At 63.9% G+C, this 15,215-nt stretch overlaps 2 protein-coding genes across 2 annotated transcripts in view; both read left to right on the top strand.

The window, feature by feature from the left end:
- Positions 1 to 782: 782 nt before the first annotated feature.
- On the top strand, positions 783 to 5,413 carry DHH (desert hedgehog signaling molecule). The gene is made up of 3 exons (XM_015886916.2): positions 783 to 1,860; positions 3,936 to 4,197; positions 4,722 to 5,413. The coding sequence occupies exons 1-3, from the start codon at positions 1,564 to 1,566 to the stop codon at positions 5,381 to 5,383; spliced, it is 1,221 nt and encodes a 406-aa protein (XP_015742402.1). The 5' UTR covers positions 783 to 1,563; the 3' UTR covers positions 5,384 to 5,413.
- A 2,529-nt stretch (positions 5,414 to 7,942) lies between these two features.
- Positions 7,943 to 15,215, top strand: part of KMT2D (lysine methyltransferase 2D) — a 30,246-nt gene continuing 22,973 nt past the window's right edge. The window contains exons 1-12 of the mRNA XM_032441061.1: positions 7,943 to 8,292; positions 10,248 to 10,330; positions 10,450 to 10,576; positions 10,659 to 10,888; positions 11,730 to 11,836; positions 11,957 to 12,119; positions 12,235 to 12,400; positions 12,486 to 12,600; positions 12,684 to 12,850; positions 12,999 to 13,864; positions 14,055 to 14,189; positions 14,281 to 15,131. Of these exons, the coding sequence (XP_032296952.1) occupies positions 10,282 to 10,330; positions 10,450 to 10,576; positions 10,659 to 10,888; positions 11,730 to 11,836; positions 11,957 to 12,119; positions 12,235 to 12,400; positions 12,486 to 12,600; positions 12,684 to 12,850; positions 12,999 to 13,864; positions 14,055 to 14,189; positions 14,281 to 15,131 (2,976 nt within the window). The 5' untranslated portion in view covers positions 7,943 to 8,292; positions 10,248 to 10,281. The remainder of the gene's footprint in view (positions 8,293 to 10,247; positions 10,331 to 10,449; positions 10,577 to 10,658; positions 10,889 to 11,729; positions 11,837 to 11,956; positions 12,120 to 12,234; positions 12,401 to 12,485; positions 12,601 to 12,683; positions 12,851 to 12,998; positions 13,865 to 14,054; positions 14,190 to 14,280; positions 15,132 to 15,215) is intronic.

Genomic DNA, 15,215 nt, shown 5'->3' with positions numbered 1-15,215 from the left:
GGGCTCAGGGCTCTGTGCCATGGGGGGGGGGTGTTCCTGCTCCTTGCCCCCCCCCCGGGGCTCACTATTAACCCCTCTTCCTGGCTGTGGCTGAGCTGCTATGGATAGGGTTGAAATGAGGGTGGCTCCTTGGTCCCATTTCACACCCTCCCCCCCTGCCCACCCTCCTCCTTTGGGTGCTGGGGGGCACCAGCTGTGGGAAAGGGGGGGGGTCTGATCTGCCCCCAACCCACCTGCTCCTCTATAGAGGAATGAGGGGCTCTATGGGAGGGGGCTCACATTGCCCCATCGGAACTGCTCAGGAACAGCCCCAACCCCCCCCCACCCATCCTGCCCTGCCTGGGGCCGAGCCAAGCGCCCCCCCCCCTCCCACCAGACAGGGGGGGCTTTACCCCCCCACCTCCCCAGGCCCGGGGTTGAGCAGGAAGTGCAGGAAACTGGGTTTATATAGAAGGAAATGAGGCCATCGGTGCCCGCTTTCTCACCCTGGGTTGGCACCGGGGCCGGGGGGGGGCACGTTCTGCCCCCAGACCTCACCCACCCCCTCGTGCCCTTCCCCTTTAGGTGCACCTGAGTGGTGGCGGAGGGTCCCGGTTCTTGGGGGGGGTGGCACGGTTCGGTTCTGGGGGAGTGATGTGAACCTGTCGCTGGGGGGGTGCCCGTATCCCCGGTCCCGGAGGGGGGGGGGCCGTCCCGGGCAGCGCAGCCCCGTGGGGGCGGCCCCTGGGGATGGGCTGCGGCCGCTGCTCCGAGGCGGAGCCGTGGGGACCCGGAGCCGCTGCCCAGTGCCGGAGCGGAGCGGCAGCGGGTGGGGGGCACCCGGCCCGGGGGAGTCCCGGAGCGGGCAGCGGTACCGGTACCGGGGGTCGGAGCGAGCAGCGGGGTCGGGGCAGCATCGGGAAAGGGTCCGGGTAACGGGGCAGTGTCGGGGGTGTCGGTACCGGAGGTGCAGCGGTGGGATAACGGCGGTGCTGGGGGGTGAGGAGAGGTGTCGGTTCCGGGGACCTCACCCGTCACTGGTTCCCCGTTAACGGAGTGGGATAATACGCAATGGGAGAGCTGCGATAGGATAAGGAGAAGGGGATCCCGGTACCGGGAGTGAGGAACGGGGTTGGTACCGGTACCCTGTATAGAATATAGAATAAGGAAAAAGGGAGTCCCGGTGCTGAGAGAGGGGAACCGGCCCGGTATCCGAGAGTAGGGTTGGGATAAGGAGGATTCCGGTACCGGGAGAGGGGAACGGATAAGGAGAAAGGGGAACCGGTACCGGTGCTGGGAGAGAGGAGCGGATCCGGTAGCGGAGCGCAGGGCTCAGGTGCAGCGCAGGGGGAAGGGTGGAACCGGGGCGGTGCCGGTGCCGGTTCCCGGTCTGCATCGGGTCAGTGGGGCTCCCAGCTCCCACCCGAGCGCTGATCCCAGACCCGTGGGTGTGAGAAGGAAACGACACCGACCCGCCCCTGAGCACCGGGACCCTCTAAAAGCCCCGGGGCCGCCCCGCCGGTGCCATGCCCGCTCCGACCCCCCGCGCCCCCGGTGACTGAACGGGGACCGCAAAGCACCGGGATGTCCCGGTGCGCTCCGCTCGCCCTGCTCGCCGTTCTGCTGGCCGCCCCGGTGCTGTGCTGCGGGCCGGGTCGGGGCCCGGTGGGACGGCGGCGGTTCGGCCGGCGGCAGCTTTCCCCGTTACTCTACAAACAGTTCGTGCCCAACGTCCCCGAACAGACGCTGGGAGCGAGCGGGAGGGCGGAGGGCAAAGTGCTGCGGGGGTCGGAGCGATTCAGGGAGCTGGTGCCCAACTACAACCCCGACATCATCTTCAAGGACGAGGAGAACACGGGGGCGGACCGGCTCATGACGGAGGTGGGGGCTGCGAACGGGGCCGGGGACGCCGGGGGGGTGGGAGGGGACGAGGGTGGGCGATCCCGACCCACCCGGTGGGGCCCGGACCCTCCGTTGGGTTCCCCCCCCCCCCGTTGTTAGCAGCCCGGTGCCGTCGGTGGGGCAGCAGCGGAGCGTTTTGAGGATCCACATCGGGTTGAACCGGGGGGGGTCCCGCTGTCGTCCAACCCCGGGGAGGGACAAGGCGGAGGGGGCGGCACCGGGGAGCGCCCCCCGAGGTGGGGGGGGGTCCTTGTGAGCATCGCACCGGCTCGATGCTCGCTGTTGTCATGGAAAGGGGCGGCTGTGCTGCCGTCATGGCGACGGGAGATGCTGACAGTGGTCCAGGCGGTTCCCCCGGTGAAGACCGGGGGGGGGGCGGTGGGCGCCGGAGCGGCACGTGATCCCGTGTGGCAGCGGGCACGGAGCCGGACCCGGGGGTGCGGGAGGTTGAATGAGCCCTTTGTGGCCGTTCCAGCATTCCCGGAGCCTGAGGTCAGCGACGGGCTGGAAGGAGCCTATTGTCGGCGGGCCGGGCCGGGCCGGGCCGGGTGCATTCCTGCCCCCCCGTCACATGCCGGGTCCCCCTTCGGGCCGGGCCGCTCCGGGACCGGGCCCCGCAGTGCCGCCCCCGCGGCTTCCAGCTCCCGGGAGCAGCTTTGTTGAATGGAGAACCGGGGGGCAGCGGGGCAGCTGGAGGTGCCACGACCCCATTGGCTGCTGTGGGGGGGGGTGGGAACGGGCTCCACATCATCAGAGCCGTGTGGGACCCCCAGCTGTCACCATTATGGGATTCTGACATTGTCCCCCTTGGAGCTGCACCCATCCCTGGCACTGAGCCCCACTATGGGGCTGGTTCAGGTCGGCTGCGCCCCATCATGGCCCCCCCCCTCCCTCCCACTCCAGGCTGAGTTAATCAGTCACCCCATAGATGTGGGGAATGTGACTCCCAGCGCTGTCCCGTGCCCTTTCCGCCCCATTGCCCGGGTACCACCACAGCACCTCAGGGGGTGTTAATATTCAACCCAAGGGGGGGCAGCTCAACTGTGCCCCTCTGAGATATAGGGGGCACCATTGGTGAACCCCCCCAGTCTGAAGCCCCTCTGGGCTGGCTCCTTCCAAACCTCAAATAGGCCATATACCCATCTATCCTGACCAGGAGCATTTGTGGGGTCCTGCAGGACGCTGGAGTGTATGGGGTCCTATAGGACACTGGGGTGTATGGGGTCCTGCAGGACATTGGGGTGTGTGGGGTCCTGCAGGACACTGGGGTATATGGGGTCCTGCAGGACATTGGGGTGTGTGGGGTCCTATAGGACATTGGGGTATATGGGGTCCTGCAGGACATTGGGGTGTATGGGGTCCTATAGGACATTGGGGTATATGGGGTCCTGCAGGACATTGGGGTGTATGGGGTTCTATAGGACATTGGGGTATATGGGGTTCTGCAGGACATTGGGGTGTATAGGGTCCTGCAGGACATTGGGGTGTATGGGGTCCTGCAGGACACTGGGGTATATGGGGTTCTGCAGGACATTGGGGTGTATGGGGTCCTGCAGGACACTGGGGTATATGGGGTCCTGCAGGACATTGGGGTGTATGGGGTCCTATAGGACATTGGGGTATATGGGGTCCTGCAGGACATTGGGGTATATGGGGTTCTGCAGGACACTGGGGTATATGGGGTCCTGCAGGACATTGGGGTGTATGGGGTTCTGCAGGACATTGAGGTGTATGGGGTCCTGCAGGACATTGGGGTGTATGGGGTCCTGCAGGACATTGGGGTGTATGGGGTCCTATAGGACATTGGGGTGTGTGGGGTTCTATAGGACACTGGGGTGTATGGGGTCCTGCAGGACATTGGGGTGTATGGGGTTCTATAGGACACTGGGGTATATGGGGTCCTGCAGGACACTGGGGTATATGGGGTCCTGCAGGACACTGGGGTGTATAGGGTCCTGCAGGACATTGGGGTGTATGGGGTCCTGCAGGACATTGGGGTGTGTGGGGTCCTGCAGGGTCTGGGGGTCACAGCATTACTTGTGTCCCCCCCCCAGCGCTGCAAGGAACGCGTGAACTCTTTGGCCATTGCTGTGATGAACATGTGGCCGGGGGTGAGGCTGCGTGTGACCGAGGGTTGGGATGAGGACGGTCACCACCTCCCCGACTCGCTGCACTACGAGGGCCGGGCTCTGGATATCACCACGTCGGATCGGGACCGACACAAGTACGGGATGCTGGCCCGGCTGGCTGTGGAAGCCGGTTTCGACTGGGTCTATTACGAGTCCAAAGCTCACATCCACGTCTCTGTCAGAGCAGGTAAAGGGCTGCAGGGGGGCTCAAGACCCCAAGCCAGGGCCCCACAGCCCCCTCTGGCATCCCATATAGGATAAACACAGCCCCAACATTCAGGCTCTGCTTGGCCCTGGCTCCCCTCATTCTTTCTAGCCATCAGATTGGCAAAAATCCTATAATCTCACCCCATAATTGGCACAACCCCCACCCCAACCCCAGGCTCAGCTCCCACGTAGGCACTGAACTCAGTCAGTGGGGTTTTTAGGTGCAGCCCCGTGGCCACTCCGGTTAACAGCCCCGATCCATCCGGCCCAGAAACCAAAGTGGCCCTAAATGTCACCATCCCCAACAGAGGGAACAAAAAGGCGTCAGTGCGGGTGGACAAAGGGACTGTGCACACAGGAACCCCGAGGGGGGGAGGAGGGTTGTGTGTATGAGGGGGGGGGGGGTCGGAAAATGCCCGCTTTGTTCCGGGTCCGGTTGGAGCGGCTCCTCGTGGGGACGCCCCCCATATACACCCCGTTGTCTCTTCCCATCCCATCCCTCAGATAACTCCTTGGCCATCCGAACCGGCGGCTGCTTCCCCGGCCACGCCACGGTAACGCTGCGGAGCGGTGAGAGCCGCGGTCTGGCTGAGCTGAGACGCGGCGATTGGGTTCTAGGAGCCGAACCGGGAGGGCGACTGGTACCGACCCAAGTGTTGCTCTTCCTACACCGAGACCTCGGCCAAAGGGCTTCGTTCGTGGCCATCGAGACGGTGTCTCCATCCCAAAGGCTGCTCCTCACCCCGTCCCATCTCGTCTTCGCTTCCCGAGGGCTCACGAACGGCTCAACCAAATTCCTGCCCGTTTTCGCCCGTCGGTTGAGACCCGGAGACTCGGTTTTGGCCCACGGGGACAAAGGGCTGAGACCCGCAAAGGTGCTGCGGGTATCGAGGGAGGAAGGGGTCGGGGTCTTCGCCCCCCTCACCTCCCACGGGACCCTCCTGGTTAATGGGGTGCTGGCATCCTGCTATGCCGTCCTGGAGAGCCACCGTTGGGCGCATCGCGCTTTCGCTCCCCTCCGGCTCTTCCACGGGCTCCTCTCGCTGCTGCCCGCCCGACCCGAACCGGGGAACGGGACGGTGACCGAGATGGGCGTCCATTGGTACTCACGGCTGCTGTACCGACTGGCACGGGGCGTGCTGGGCAGGGAGGGGGCGGGGGGGTAGGGACGCCCCCTCCTGGGGACTCACCGCTGGGTGCTGGGAGGCTGCGGGGTGAGGAGGGGGGTGTGGGGCAACTCCAGGCCTGCAATGAAGGTGGGGGGTCCCTTGGGTGGGGGCAGCTCTCAGGTGGGTGCCCCTCACTCGGGGTCACTCAGGTGGGTGCTCCTTAAGCCCCTGGGTGGGTGTGCTTCAGGTGTGGACCCCCATTCAGGTGTGATACCCCCAGGTGTGCCCACCCCAGGTGGGTGCCACTTATTGGGAGACCCCATGTGGGTGCCCCCCGAGTGGGTGGCGATTAGATGGGTGCTCCTTGAATGGACGCCCCACATTGGGTGTCTCCCAAGTGTGTCCCCCCCCCACCCCATATGGACACCCCTCACCCTCACCTGTGTTGGGTGCCCCCATGTAGGTGATATTTGGGGTGTCAATGGGGCAGCACAATGAGCACAGCTCAGCTCCACCCCCCCCCATAGCACTGCTAAGTGCCCCGTGCCCCCCCCCATCCCCACCCCCCCCCTGTATTTATTGCTTTATTAACCGCCATAGATGGGGCTGGGGGGGGGGGGTCACCGCACCGAGACCAAGTCTACCCCAGAGCGGGTTCAATGAACCCACCCCCATTTATTGCTGTCACCTGGGGGGGGGGGTCACCTCTATCACCCACGGGGGGGTCCCCATCCCCATGTATTGTGTGGGACCCCATCCCGTTGTGTGCTATGGGGGGGGGCAGCTCTAACCCACGCTAACCGCTAACCTCTCCCCCCCCCCCCCATTAATTAAGAGTTTTATTTTTCTATTGATAAATGATAATATAAACGCGATCGGCGGGGGGGGCTTTGGGGGGGGGGGGGGGGGGGGGGGGGGGGGGGTCGTGGGGGGGATGCCGCTTTTAACCACTCCTAAACCGTAATGTTAATATTTAATTGTTTGGAGGAAATAAAAGAGGATCTACGAGCTTTGTGGGTCGGGGTACGGATGGATTTGGGGGGGGGGGCTTTAAGGGGGGGGGGCTTTAAGGGGGGGGGGGGGTCGATGCGTTCGGCCTCCCACGGCGCCAACCACGTGGCTCTCCGCTCGTCTCCGTTTTCATGAATGGAGCCTCGGCGAGCAGCGCGCAGGCGCCAAACTCTTAGCCCCGCCCACTCGGCTGTTCTTAGCCAATAGGAACCGAGGGCGGGCGGTGTTGTGGTCACACGCCGTAGTGGCGGCGGCACCGCCCCCCCCGAGGCGCTGCGTGTTTATTGCGCTGTTTGCTGCGCCCGCCCGCATCGAAGCTATGGGGGCACGAGTGGGGGCTGCCCACGGGGGTCTATTGGGGGTCTTCTCATCCTATAGCCGACCAGAGGGGGCTCCATCCCCATAGCGGCGCTGCTGGTGGGGGGGAATGGCTGTGTGCTCTCTGTAGGGCTTTATTTCCCCCCAACATAGGGCTGGGAGTAATGGGGGTCCCCATGTAACCCCCCCCCCCCCGGTGTTATATTATGAATGGGAGCGCTGTGATCCCACAGTGTGATCCCAGGGGTGAATGAGATGGAGGCGGCCCTATTTCCAGCATGGGGGGGGGTCTGTGAACCCATAGCAAAGCAATGGCCATAAGGAGGGGAAGGGGAAGGGGGGGGTTCATATTATGGTGGTGGGCTCTGAGCATCCCAGCCCTGTATTGGGTGGTGTCTCTATGGAGGTGAGGGGCCACGAGCTGTGGGGTTTGGGATCTGTGGGGTCACAGCACCCATAAGAGCTGCAGCAAAATGGGCGCTGTGCTGTTTGGAAGGGGGGGGGGGGACCTGGCTCTGTAGGGTCTATGGGGCTCTATGGGGTCCCCCCCAAGTTAATCCCTAAGGTGAGGTCTGATGACTGTGTGTTCCTCGGCCAAAGAGAGCTCGGTATGGGGGGAAGGTGATGGGATCCGTTTGATGTCCCCGTCTGACCCGGGGCAGGAGATGGTTGTAGGTGGACAAATCCTACGGCAGCTCCTCAGGGCAACGAGGCGGATTTTCTTTACGGTGTGGGGGGGAAGGGGATGGATGGGGGGGGGGCTCCGATATTAAACATCTTAAATGAGAACAGCTGGACTCGGGTGTGGGGTGAGGATGAACACAGGGACCCCCAAACCCACGAGCTGCTGAGGGGGGGGCTCGAGGTTGTGGTTTCCATCCGGTTAGCCGGGGGGGGGGGGTGTTAATTGCGGCTAATTAGCCATTAAGGTGAAGGGATGAGGCACGTGGTGGAGGTGGGGGGGGCTGTTTCCCCCTTCCCTGTGGGATGGACACGAGTGGGGCCGACCCCCAGCACTCACCATGGGGGGGGGCTCATGGAGCCGCCGTTTGTGGCTCCCAACACGGGACCCCACGCGTGAGTCCGTTCTATGCTCCCAATCCCACCCCCCACCTTTCCCCCTATAGACACGCGTGGGCGGCCCCACAATCCCTCACCCAACCCCATACACCACAAGCGGAGACTGAAAACACCGGAACCAAATCACCGGAACCGGATCATCACGTGACTTCACCCCACTCCCGGTACCCGAAACCACCCCCCCTCCCTCCCCCCCTTTCCCATCTGCTCCCACGTGCGCTCCTCCCGCTCCGGCACCGAAAGGGTTAAACCCGGCGGATGGATCCCTCCCGGCACAGCGCGGTGCTGCGGCCCGAGCCGGCCCTTCCCCTTTAGCCGCAGCGCCGCGCCCTCCTCTCGTCTCCCTCCGCCGACCCCCCGTTCCTTCTCTTCCTCCTCCGCCGTTAAATAGTGCGGGCGCGGCGCCCCCCGGTCCCGAACAACGCAACGACCCCCCGGTGAAACGGGGCGGGGCCGAACCGAACCGGGACGTGGGGGGGGGGGGGACCTCGTTTTCCTTTAGAAATGGCCGCACCGGGGACCACCTCCCGCCCCGCTCCCGGGGCCCGGTAGGGCGGGTAAGGAACCGTGACCCACCGGGTCGGTACCGGGAGGGTTTGCGTTACGTGTCTATGTGGGTTCGGTTCGGTTCTTCGCGTTCACCTCCGTTTTTCCACCCCCCCCCTCCTATTCGAACCCCCCCCCCCCCCTTTACTCCCCGGAGGGAAAAGTCCCCTCGCCGCCGCCCCGGTTCGGCCCGTAACCGTGTGGCCGCCCGGTTCGTCCCGTTATACCGTCCTGTGGGTGGGAGGTTGGGGGGGGGGGGGGGCTCACGTTGAGGCCTATCCGGTAGCGCGGGCCCGGGGTTCTCTTTGTGTCCGGGCCCACGGTGCGATTCCGGTTCCCCCCCCCCACTCTCCGGTTTTGAGGCCTCTCGGTTCGGTTCTTTGGTTCCGGTTTTTTTCCCCTATTTCCCGGTGATGGCCGCTGTCCCGCACGGTCGGGGCCTTCCCCGTCGTTCCGCCGTTTAAACGTAGGTACGGCCGCGCCGGGCGCTGTTGGTGCCGGTGCCCCGGTGTAGGCCGCGGCCCGGACGGTGAAGCCTGGAGGGAACCGGGGGGTCGCGGAGAGACCGGGGGGAACGGGTGGAACCGGGGGGTGGGGGGGGTCGTTTGAAGCCCCCCTGTGAGCTCGGTGGGAGCTGCGGCCTTTTTAAAGGCCCCGAAGGGTTCGAGGATCGCGCTTTGGGGGGGGGGTGGCAGGGATTATGGGGGGGGGTCACCGCAATGAGGGGCTGCGGGGGGTTGGGTTGTGCTATAGAGCCCCCCCCGGACCCCCATAGCAAGGACCCCCCCCCCACCCATAGAACACTGTGTTTGGGCCCGGCTTCCAGCGGGACCCCCCCGGTGGGTGAAGGGTTTGAGACATGGCGACCCCCCCCCCCCCCGCCCTATATCGGTGGGGTTGGGGGTGGGGGGGTTATGGGGTCCCTTATGGGGTTATGGGTCCCTTATGGGGCTATGGGTCCCTTATGGGGTTGTGGGGCCGGCTCCTTGCTGCCCCCCCCCTAATATCCGGGCCGTGCTTTTGCTGCTCGCTGTGATTTGGGCCATTTTGGGCTGTTTTTTGCTCAGAAATATGACGGGGGGGGGGGGTGGTGTACAATTCCAACCCCCCCCCCCCCAAAACCCAAACCCCAGGTGTGTTTTGCTCGGTGCTGCAATGGGGTTTGCCCACATGGCTGTGCCACATGGCTCTTACAGCCCTATTAAGGGGGGGGGGCTCTGGTGGGTCAGTGCTGCCCCTTGGGGAAACTGAGGCACGAGGATGGTGGGGATGGGGGGGGTCCTCTTGTTACTGTGCCCCCCCAGCACAGTGCTGGTTGTTATGGGGTATGGTATGTTCCCCCCATGTAGCCTATGTGTCTGTGTCCCCATTGGGAGCACATGGGTGGCTCCATAGTGGGGGGGGGTCCTGGTCCTTGCACTGGGGGGGGGAATGGGGGGGTTCATCACTTCGTGGCTTTAGTGAAGACCCTGATCTGCGTGGCCTCGTTGTGGGGGGAGGGATGGGACTGTGCTGCCCTATATACACTGCACTGCTCTGTTTGCTCTCCTTGTATTGCTGTGCCCCCCCCCCCAACCTTTGGGGTCTTTGGGGCCGGGGGGTGACAGAGGGTCTTGGGGACCCCCTGGCCATGTGAACCCATTGCTGCTTGATGAAGGAACGGGGCAGAGAGGGAATGTGAACCCATTGCTTCTTCATTTCTGGGTTGAGAGTCTTGTGTCCTCTGGGGGGTGGTGGGGAGAGGGGGGGGTAGGATGGGTCTGTAGCCCCCCCCCCCACCTTAAAAAGCTTATGGGTTATGGGGCAGAGGGCTGCACAGAGGGAATGTGAACCCATTGCTTCTTCATTTCTGGGTTGAGAGTCTTGTGTCCTCTGGGGGGTGGTGGGGAGGGGGGGGGGTAGGATGGGTCTGTACCCCCCCCCCCCCCCCACCATAAAAAGCTTATGGGGTTTTGTGCCCTGGCAGCTGCCGGCCTCTCTGTAGGGACGCAGGAGGCAGAATGGATGAACAGAACCCGCCCAGCGAGGACAAGGACGCGGACGCGCCAGGTGAGAGCATGGCTGAGTGCTTTGGGGGGGGGGGTCCTGGTGCTGTGCCCCCCATCCCCATAGTGTGGGGGTGTGGGGGTGTCCTTTGCTGCTTGTCCTGATGGCTGCTTTCCATGCAGCTGGTGCGGCCGCATCCTCGGAGGAGATGGGGAGCGCTGAGGGGGACCCCCTGAAACCTCCAGAAGGAGCAACTGCGGGGCCGGAGCTGGAGAGCACAGACACAAAGGGACCCGATGGGGCCAGCAGGTGAGAGAGGGGAGGATTGGGGGGCTGGTAATGGGGTGAGGGGGGGGTTCTGTGTGTCCCTTACACTCTCTGTCCCTCCCAGCACACCAGCCCGTCGCTGCGCCCTCTGTAACTGTGGGGACTGGAGCCCGCACGGGCAGCGGGAGCTGCAGCGCTTTGAGCCGGCACCTGATTTATTGGAGGGGCTGAAGGGGCAGCAGACCCCTGAGGGTCTCGGTGAGGCCCCTCCGGAGCTGGGCCCTGTGGGTGATGAGCTGGCACAGGTTGGATTCTCCGAGGGGGTGGCAGCGGTGCAGCTCTTTGAGCCAACAGGTGAGTGTGGTTCCAATGTATCTCAATGATACCCCCTCCTCCTTGGGGTCATATCCATCCCACGGGCCCCCGGGATCCCCCTCTCATCCTACAGTACCCCTTGGGGTCCCCCCACATCCCATGGGCTCCTGAAGTACCCCTTAGGATCCTCCTCATCCCTGGGATCACCCATCATCCTACAGTACCCCTTGGGGTCCCCCTCATCCTATGGGATCCTGAAGTACCCCTTAGGATCCTCCTCATCCCTGGGGTCACCCATCATCCTACAGTACCCTGCAGGGTCCCCCTCATCCCATGGGCTCCTGAAGTACCCCTTAGGATCCTCCTCATCCCTGGGATCACCCATCATCCTACAGTACCCCTTGGGGTCCCCCTCATCCCATGGGATCCTGAAGTACCCCTTAGGATCCTCCTCATCCCTGGGATCCCCCTCTTATCCTACAGTACCCCTTGGGGTCCCCCACATCCCATGGGCTCCTGAAGTACCCCTTAGGATCCTCCTTATCCTGGGATCACCCATCATCCTACAGTACCCCCTGGGGTCCCCCTATTATCCTACAGTACTCTGCAGGGTCCCCCTCATCCCATGGGATCCTGAAGTACCCCTTAAGGTCCTCCTCATCCCATGGACCCCTGTGATCACCCCTCACCCTGCAGTACCCCTTTCCCCCCCCATTTCATGATCCATACCATACTGTGATCACCCTGGGATCATCCCTCACCCTGCAGTACCCCTTGCCCCCCTCATTTCATGATCCATACTGTACTGCGGTCACCCTGGGACCCCCCCCATCCTTGGGGTTCCCATTGATGCCCCCATTCTTGATGCCTTTCCCTGCAGGGCACTGCTGGGTTCACCGCTGCTGCGCAGCCTGGTCTGCCGGCGTGGAGCAGGACGCAGCGGGGCTGAGCGGTGTGGGCAGAGCTGTTTTCTCAGGGATCTCACAGGTGAGTGGATCTTTGTGTGTGGGGGGGTTGGCAATGGGAGCTCAGTGTGGACCCATCTCCAAGCTTTGGGTGGCATCTCTCAGCTCCCAGTGCTATAAACCCTGCCTGCTTTGCTTATAGAAATGTGAACACTGTCAGCGGTTGGGGGCCACCATCCCATGTCGGGCGGCCGCCTGCTCCCATTTCTACCACTTCCCTTGTGCTGCTGCCAGTGGCTCCTTCCAATCCATGAAGACGCTGCGGTTGCTGTGTCCGGAGCACGTGGACCAGGCGGTGCAGATGGGTGAGTGTTGGGTTCTGCCTCTTATTAACCAAGGAAGGGGGTGTATGGGGGGCACAATGTCAGGCCCGGCTGTTGGGTTTGCTGGTGTGTGTGATGCTCGTTTCTCCCGGTGCAGAGGATGCACGCTGCGTGGTTTGCGATGGGCCGGGCGACCTGCAGGACCTGCTCTTCTGCACCAGCTGCGGGCAGCACTATCATGGCACCTGCCTGGACATCACCCTGACACCCCGCAAACGCTCAGGGTGGCAATGCCCGGAGTGCAAAGTGTGCCAGACCTGCAGGTGAGGATCCCCCCCCCCCTTACCCCATATTGGGGATGGGAGCTGGGTGGGAGGACAGCCCTGATGTTCCCCCTATGCCCCGCAGGCAGCACGGTGAGGACTCCATGATGCTGGTGTGCGAGGCGTGCGATAAGGGCTATCACACCTTCTGCATGGAGCCGGCCATCGAGGGCGTCCCTGCTGACTCCTGGAAGTGCAAGGTGTGCCCTGCTGCCCCGTGTTTGTTTATAGGGGAGCACAGGGGTGCGTGGATACCCACCTTGACTTGTATTCTATCCCTCAGAACTGCCGGGTGTGCTCAGATTGTGGCCGACGTCCATCAGAGCTCGACCCCGGCTGCCAATGGCACCAGAGCTTCTCAGTGTGCGAGGGCTGCCAGCAGCAGCGTGCAGCCAAGGAAGCCGAAGGGGTGCAGGAACGAGCCCCCCAGCTGGAACCCCCTGCCCAGGCGTGAGTTGGGATGAGAGGATGGTGGGGATCCTGGGGGTACCCACTTTGTGGAGCTACAATATGGTTCCCGCAGCCCTGGAGAAATGGGGTGGGGAGGGGATGTTATCTGCAACCCTGACCCCCTCATTGTGTCCCCCCCTCAATCCAGGTTGACGTCCCCTGAGCGCAGTGAGCCTGCAGAGATCCCTGCACTGGAGCCTGAGCCTGCAGGATGCAACGAGGAGCTACAGCATGAGGGGGACCCCAAGGAGACACCCCAGGGCCATGAGGAATCTGCACCCAGCCAGGCGTCCCCTGAAGAGCCCCCCCTTGAGAAGCTGCTCCCCAATGAGCTGCCCACCAACACGCAGCCCCCCGATGAACCACCGCCCCACAGCGACCCCCCTCCTGATGAACTGCTGCTCGAGAGCGCTCCCCTGGATGAGCTGCCCCCAAATGAAACAGCCCCCAGCGAGACCCCCCTCGATGGCCCATCTCTGGATGAGCTGCCCCCCGATGAAGCTCCCCTCATCAAATCACCCCCGAGCGAGGTGCCCCTGGAGAAATCACCCCCTGATGAGCTGCCCCTTGAGAAGCCTCCCCCCATCAAGCCCCCCATCAGCGAGATTACTCTTGATGAACTGCCCCTGGATGAGCGGCCCCCCGATGAGCCCCGTGTTGATGAGATGCCCCCCGAAAAGCCACCACTGGACGAGCAGCCCCCTGAAAAACCCCCTTTGGATGAGCAGCCCCCCATCGAGCTGCCGTCTGACAAGGAATTACTTGATGAGCAGCCCCCCGAGGAGCTGCCCCCCGAAAAGCCACTGCTGGATGAGTTGCCCCTTGTTGAGCAGCCACCTGACGAGCCAGCCCCCAGCGAGCAGCACCTTGATGAACTGCCTGCTAACGAAGCACCTCCTGATGAACTGCTGCCCAAGGAGCTGCCTGTCAACGAGCTGCCGGCCCCTGAAGAGCTGCACCCTGAAGAGCTGCTCCCCTGTGAGCTGCCTGCTGAGGAGGACCCCAAACCACCAGGTAAGTGGGGACCCCCAGCTCAGTCACTCTGTTTCCCATGGATGAAAGGGTTTCATACTTGGGATTCTTTGTTGCTTGTTTTCATGCTTTGATGCTGTGCTATGGGACGTGGTTTGGGCCCCCAGCCCCTTATAAATAGTGAAGGTGGCCCCCCACTGTGACCCCCCCTGACCCATGCCCTGTCCTGCAGGTCTCCTCCCTGAGGTGGCTGTGGCAGAGGAAGCCCCTGAGCTGGCCCCAGAGGTGCCCCCTGAAGAGGAGATGGAGCTGGAACCGGAGCCATTGCTGCCCCCCGAGATGGCACTGCCACCCCCTGCTCCTCCAGGTGGGTCTGGGGGCACACAGGTGTTGGGGGTTGAGGGGGGGGGTGCTCTGCTGGGGGTTACATCATCACTGTCCCCACCTTCAACCCCCAGATCTCTGCGCCGTCTCACCTGCCCGCCCTCCAGACCCCTTGCCTCACATCACAGAGGATGATGTATCTGAGCCTCCCACCCCAGCCCTGCCTGAGCCCCCCAGGAGCCCCAGCACCGCCATGGACACGGAGCCCCCTGGCTCCCCGCCGCCCCCTCTGGGCTCCCCTGCCTGCACCCCAGCCCCTGCTGAGCCCCCCGAGGATGACGAGATGGAGACGGGTGGTGGTGAGGGCGACTCATCGAGAAGCCCCCCTGGGGATGGCCCCCGTGCCAGCCCACCTCCAGAGCTGGGGCCCTTCCAGGGCCTGCCTGAGGAAGAGGAGGAGGAGGAAGAAGAAGCACCGAGGCTGGAACGTGAGGGCACCAGCGGGAGCTCCCCACCGCTGAGTGAGGAGGACGGGCTGGAGGAAGGGCGGGCAGGGGGGAACCCCGAATCCAAGGGATCCCCTCTGCTCCTGGAGCCAGAGGAGCTGGGCCTCGAGACCCCCATGGAAGTGTGCACGGCTGGGGAGAAGCTGCTGGAACGTGGGGATGAGGGGGGCCCAGAGCCTCCTACCCTGCGCCCTCGGCCCGATATCCTCAATGAGATCTCCAACCTGAGCCAGGGGGACACGAGCAGCAGCTTCCCTGGCTCAGAGCCGCTGCTGGGCTCGCCAGACCCTGAAGGTGGGGGCTCGCTGTCCCTGGACCTGGGGCCGGCCTCGGGTGATGCCAGCCTGCAGAAGGAGGACGCCGGGTCGCTGCCCATGGGTGCTGAGACCGACGACTCGCTGCTGTTTGAGCCGGCTGCCAAAGGGGACGCAGACAAGGGCCGGCGACGCAGCTCCCCGGGGCGATCCCGAGTCAAGCAGGTACAGGAGGGACCCCAGCATCCCCCCAGGGCAATGGGGTGGGATGGGGTCAGTGCTGAGGCGTGCGGTGGGTTCTGGTTGGGT

This window comes from Coturnix japonica, linkage group LGE22C19W28_E50C23 (assembly GCF_001577835.2).
Source record: "Coturnix japonica isolate 7356 linkage group LGE22C19W28_E50C23, Coturnix japonica 2.1, whole genome shotgun sequence".
NCBI lineage: Eukaryota > Metazoa > Chordata > Aves > Galliformes > Phasianidae > Coturnix > Coturnix japonica.
The sequence above is the reverse complement of the archived record's forward strand: the minus strand, read 5'-3'. Positions and strand labels throughout refer to the sequence as shown.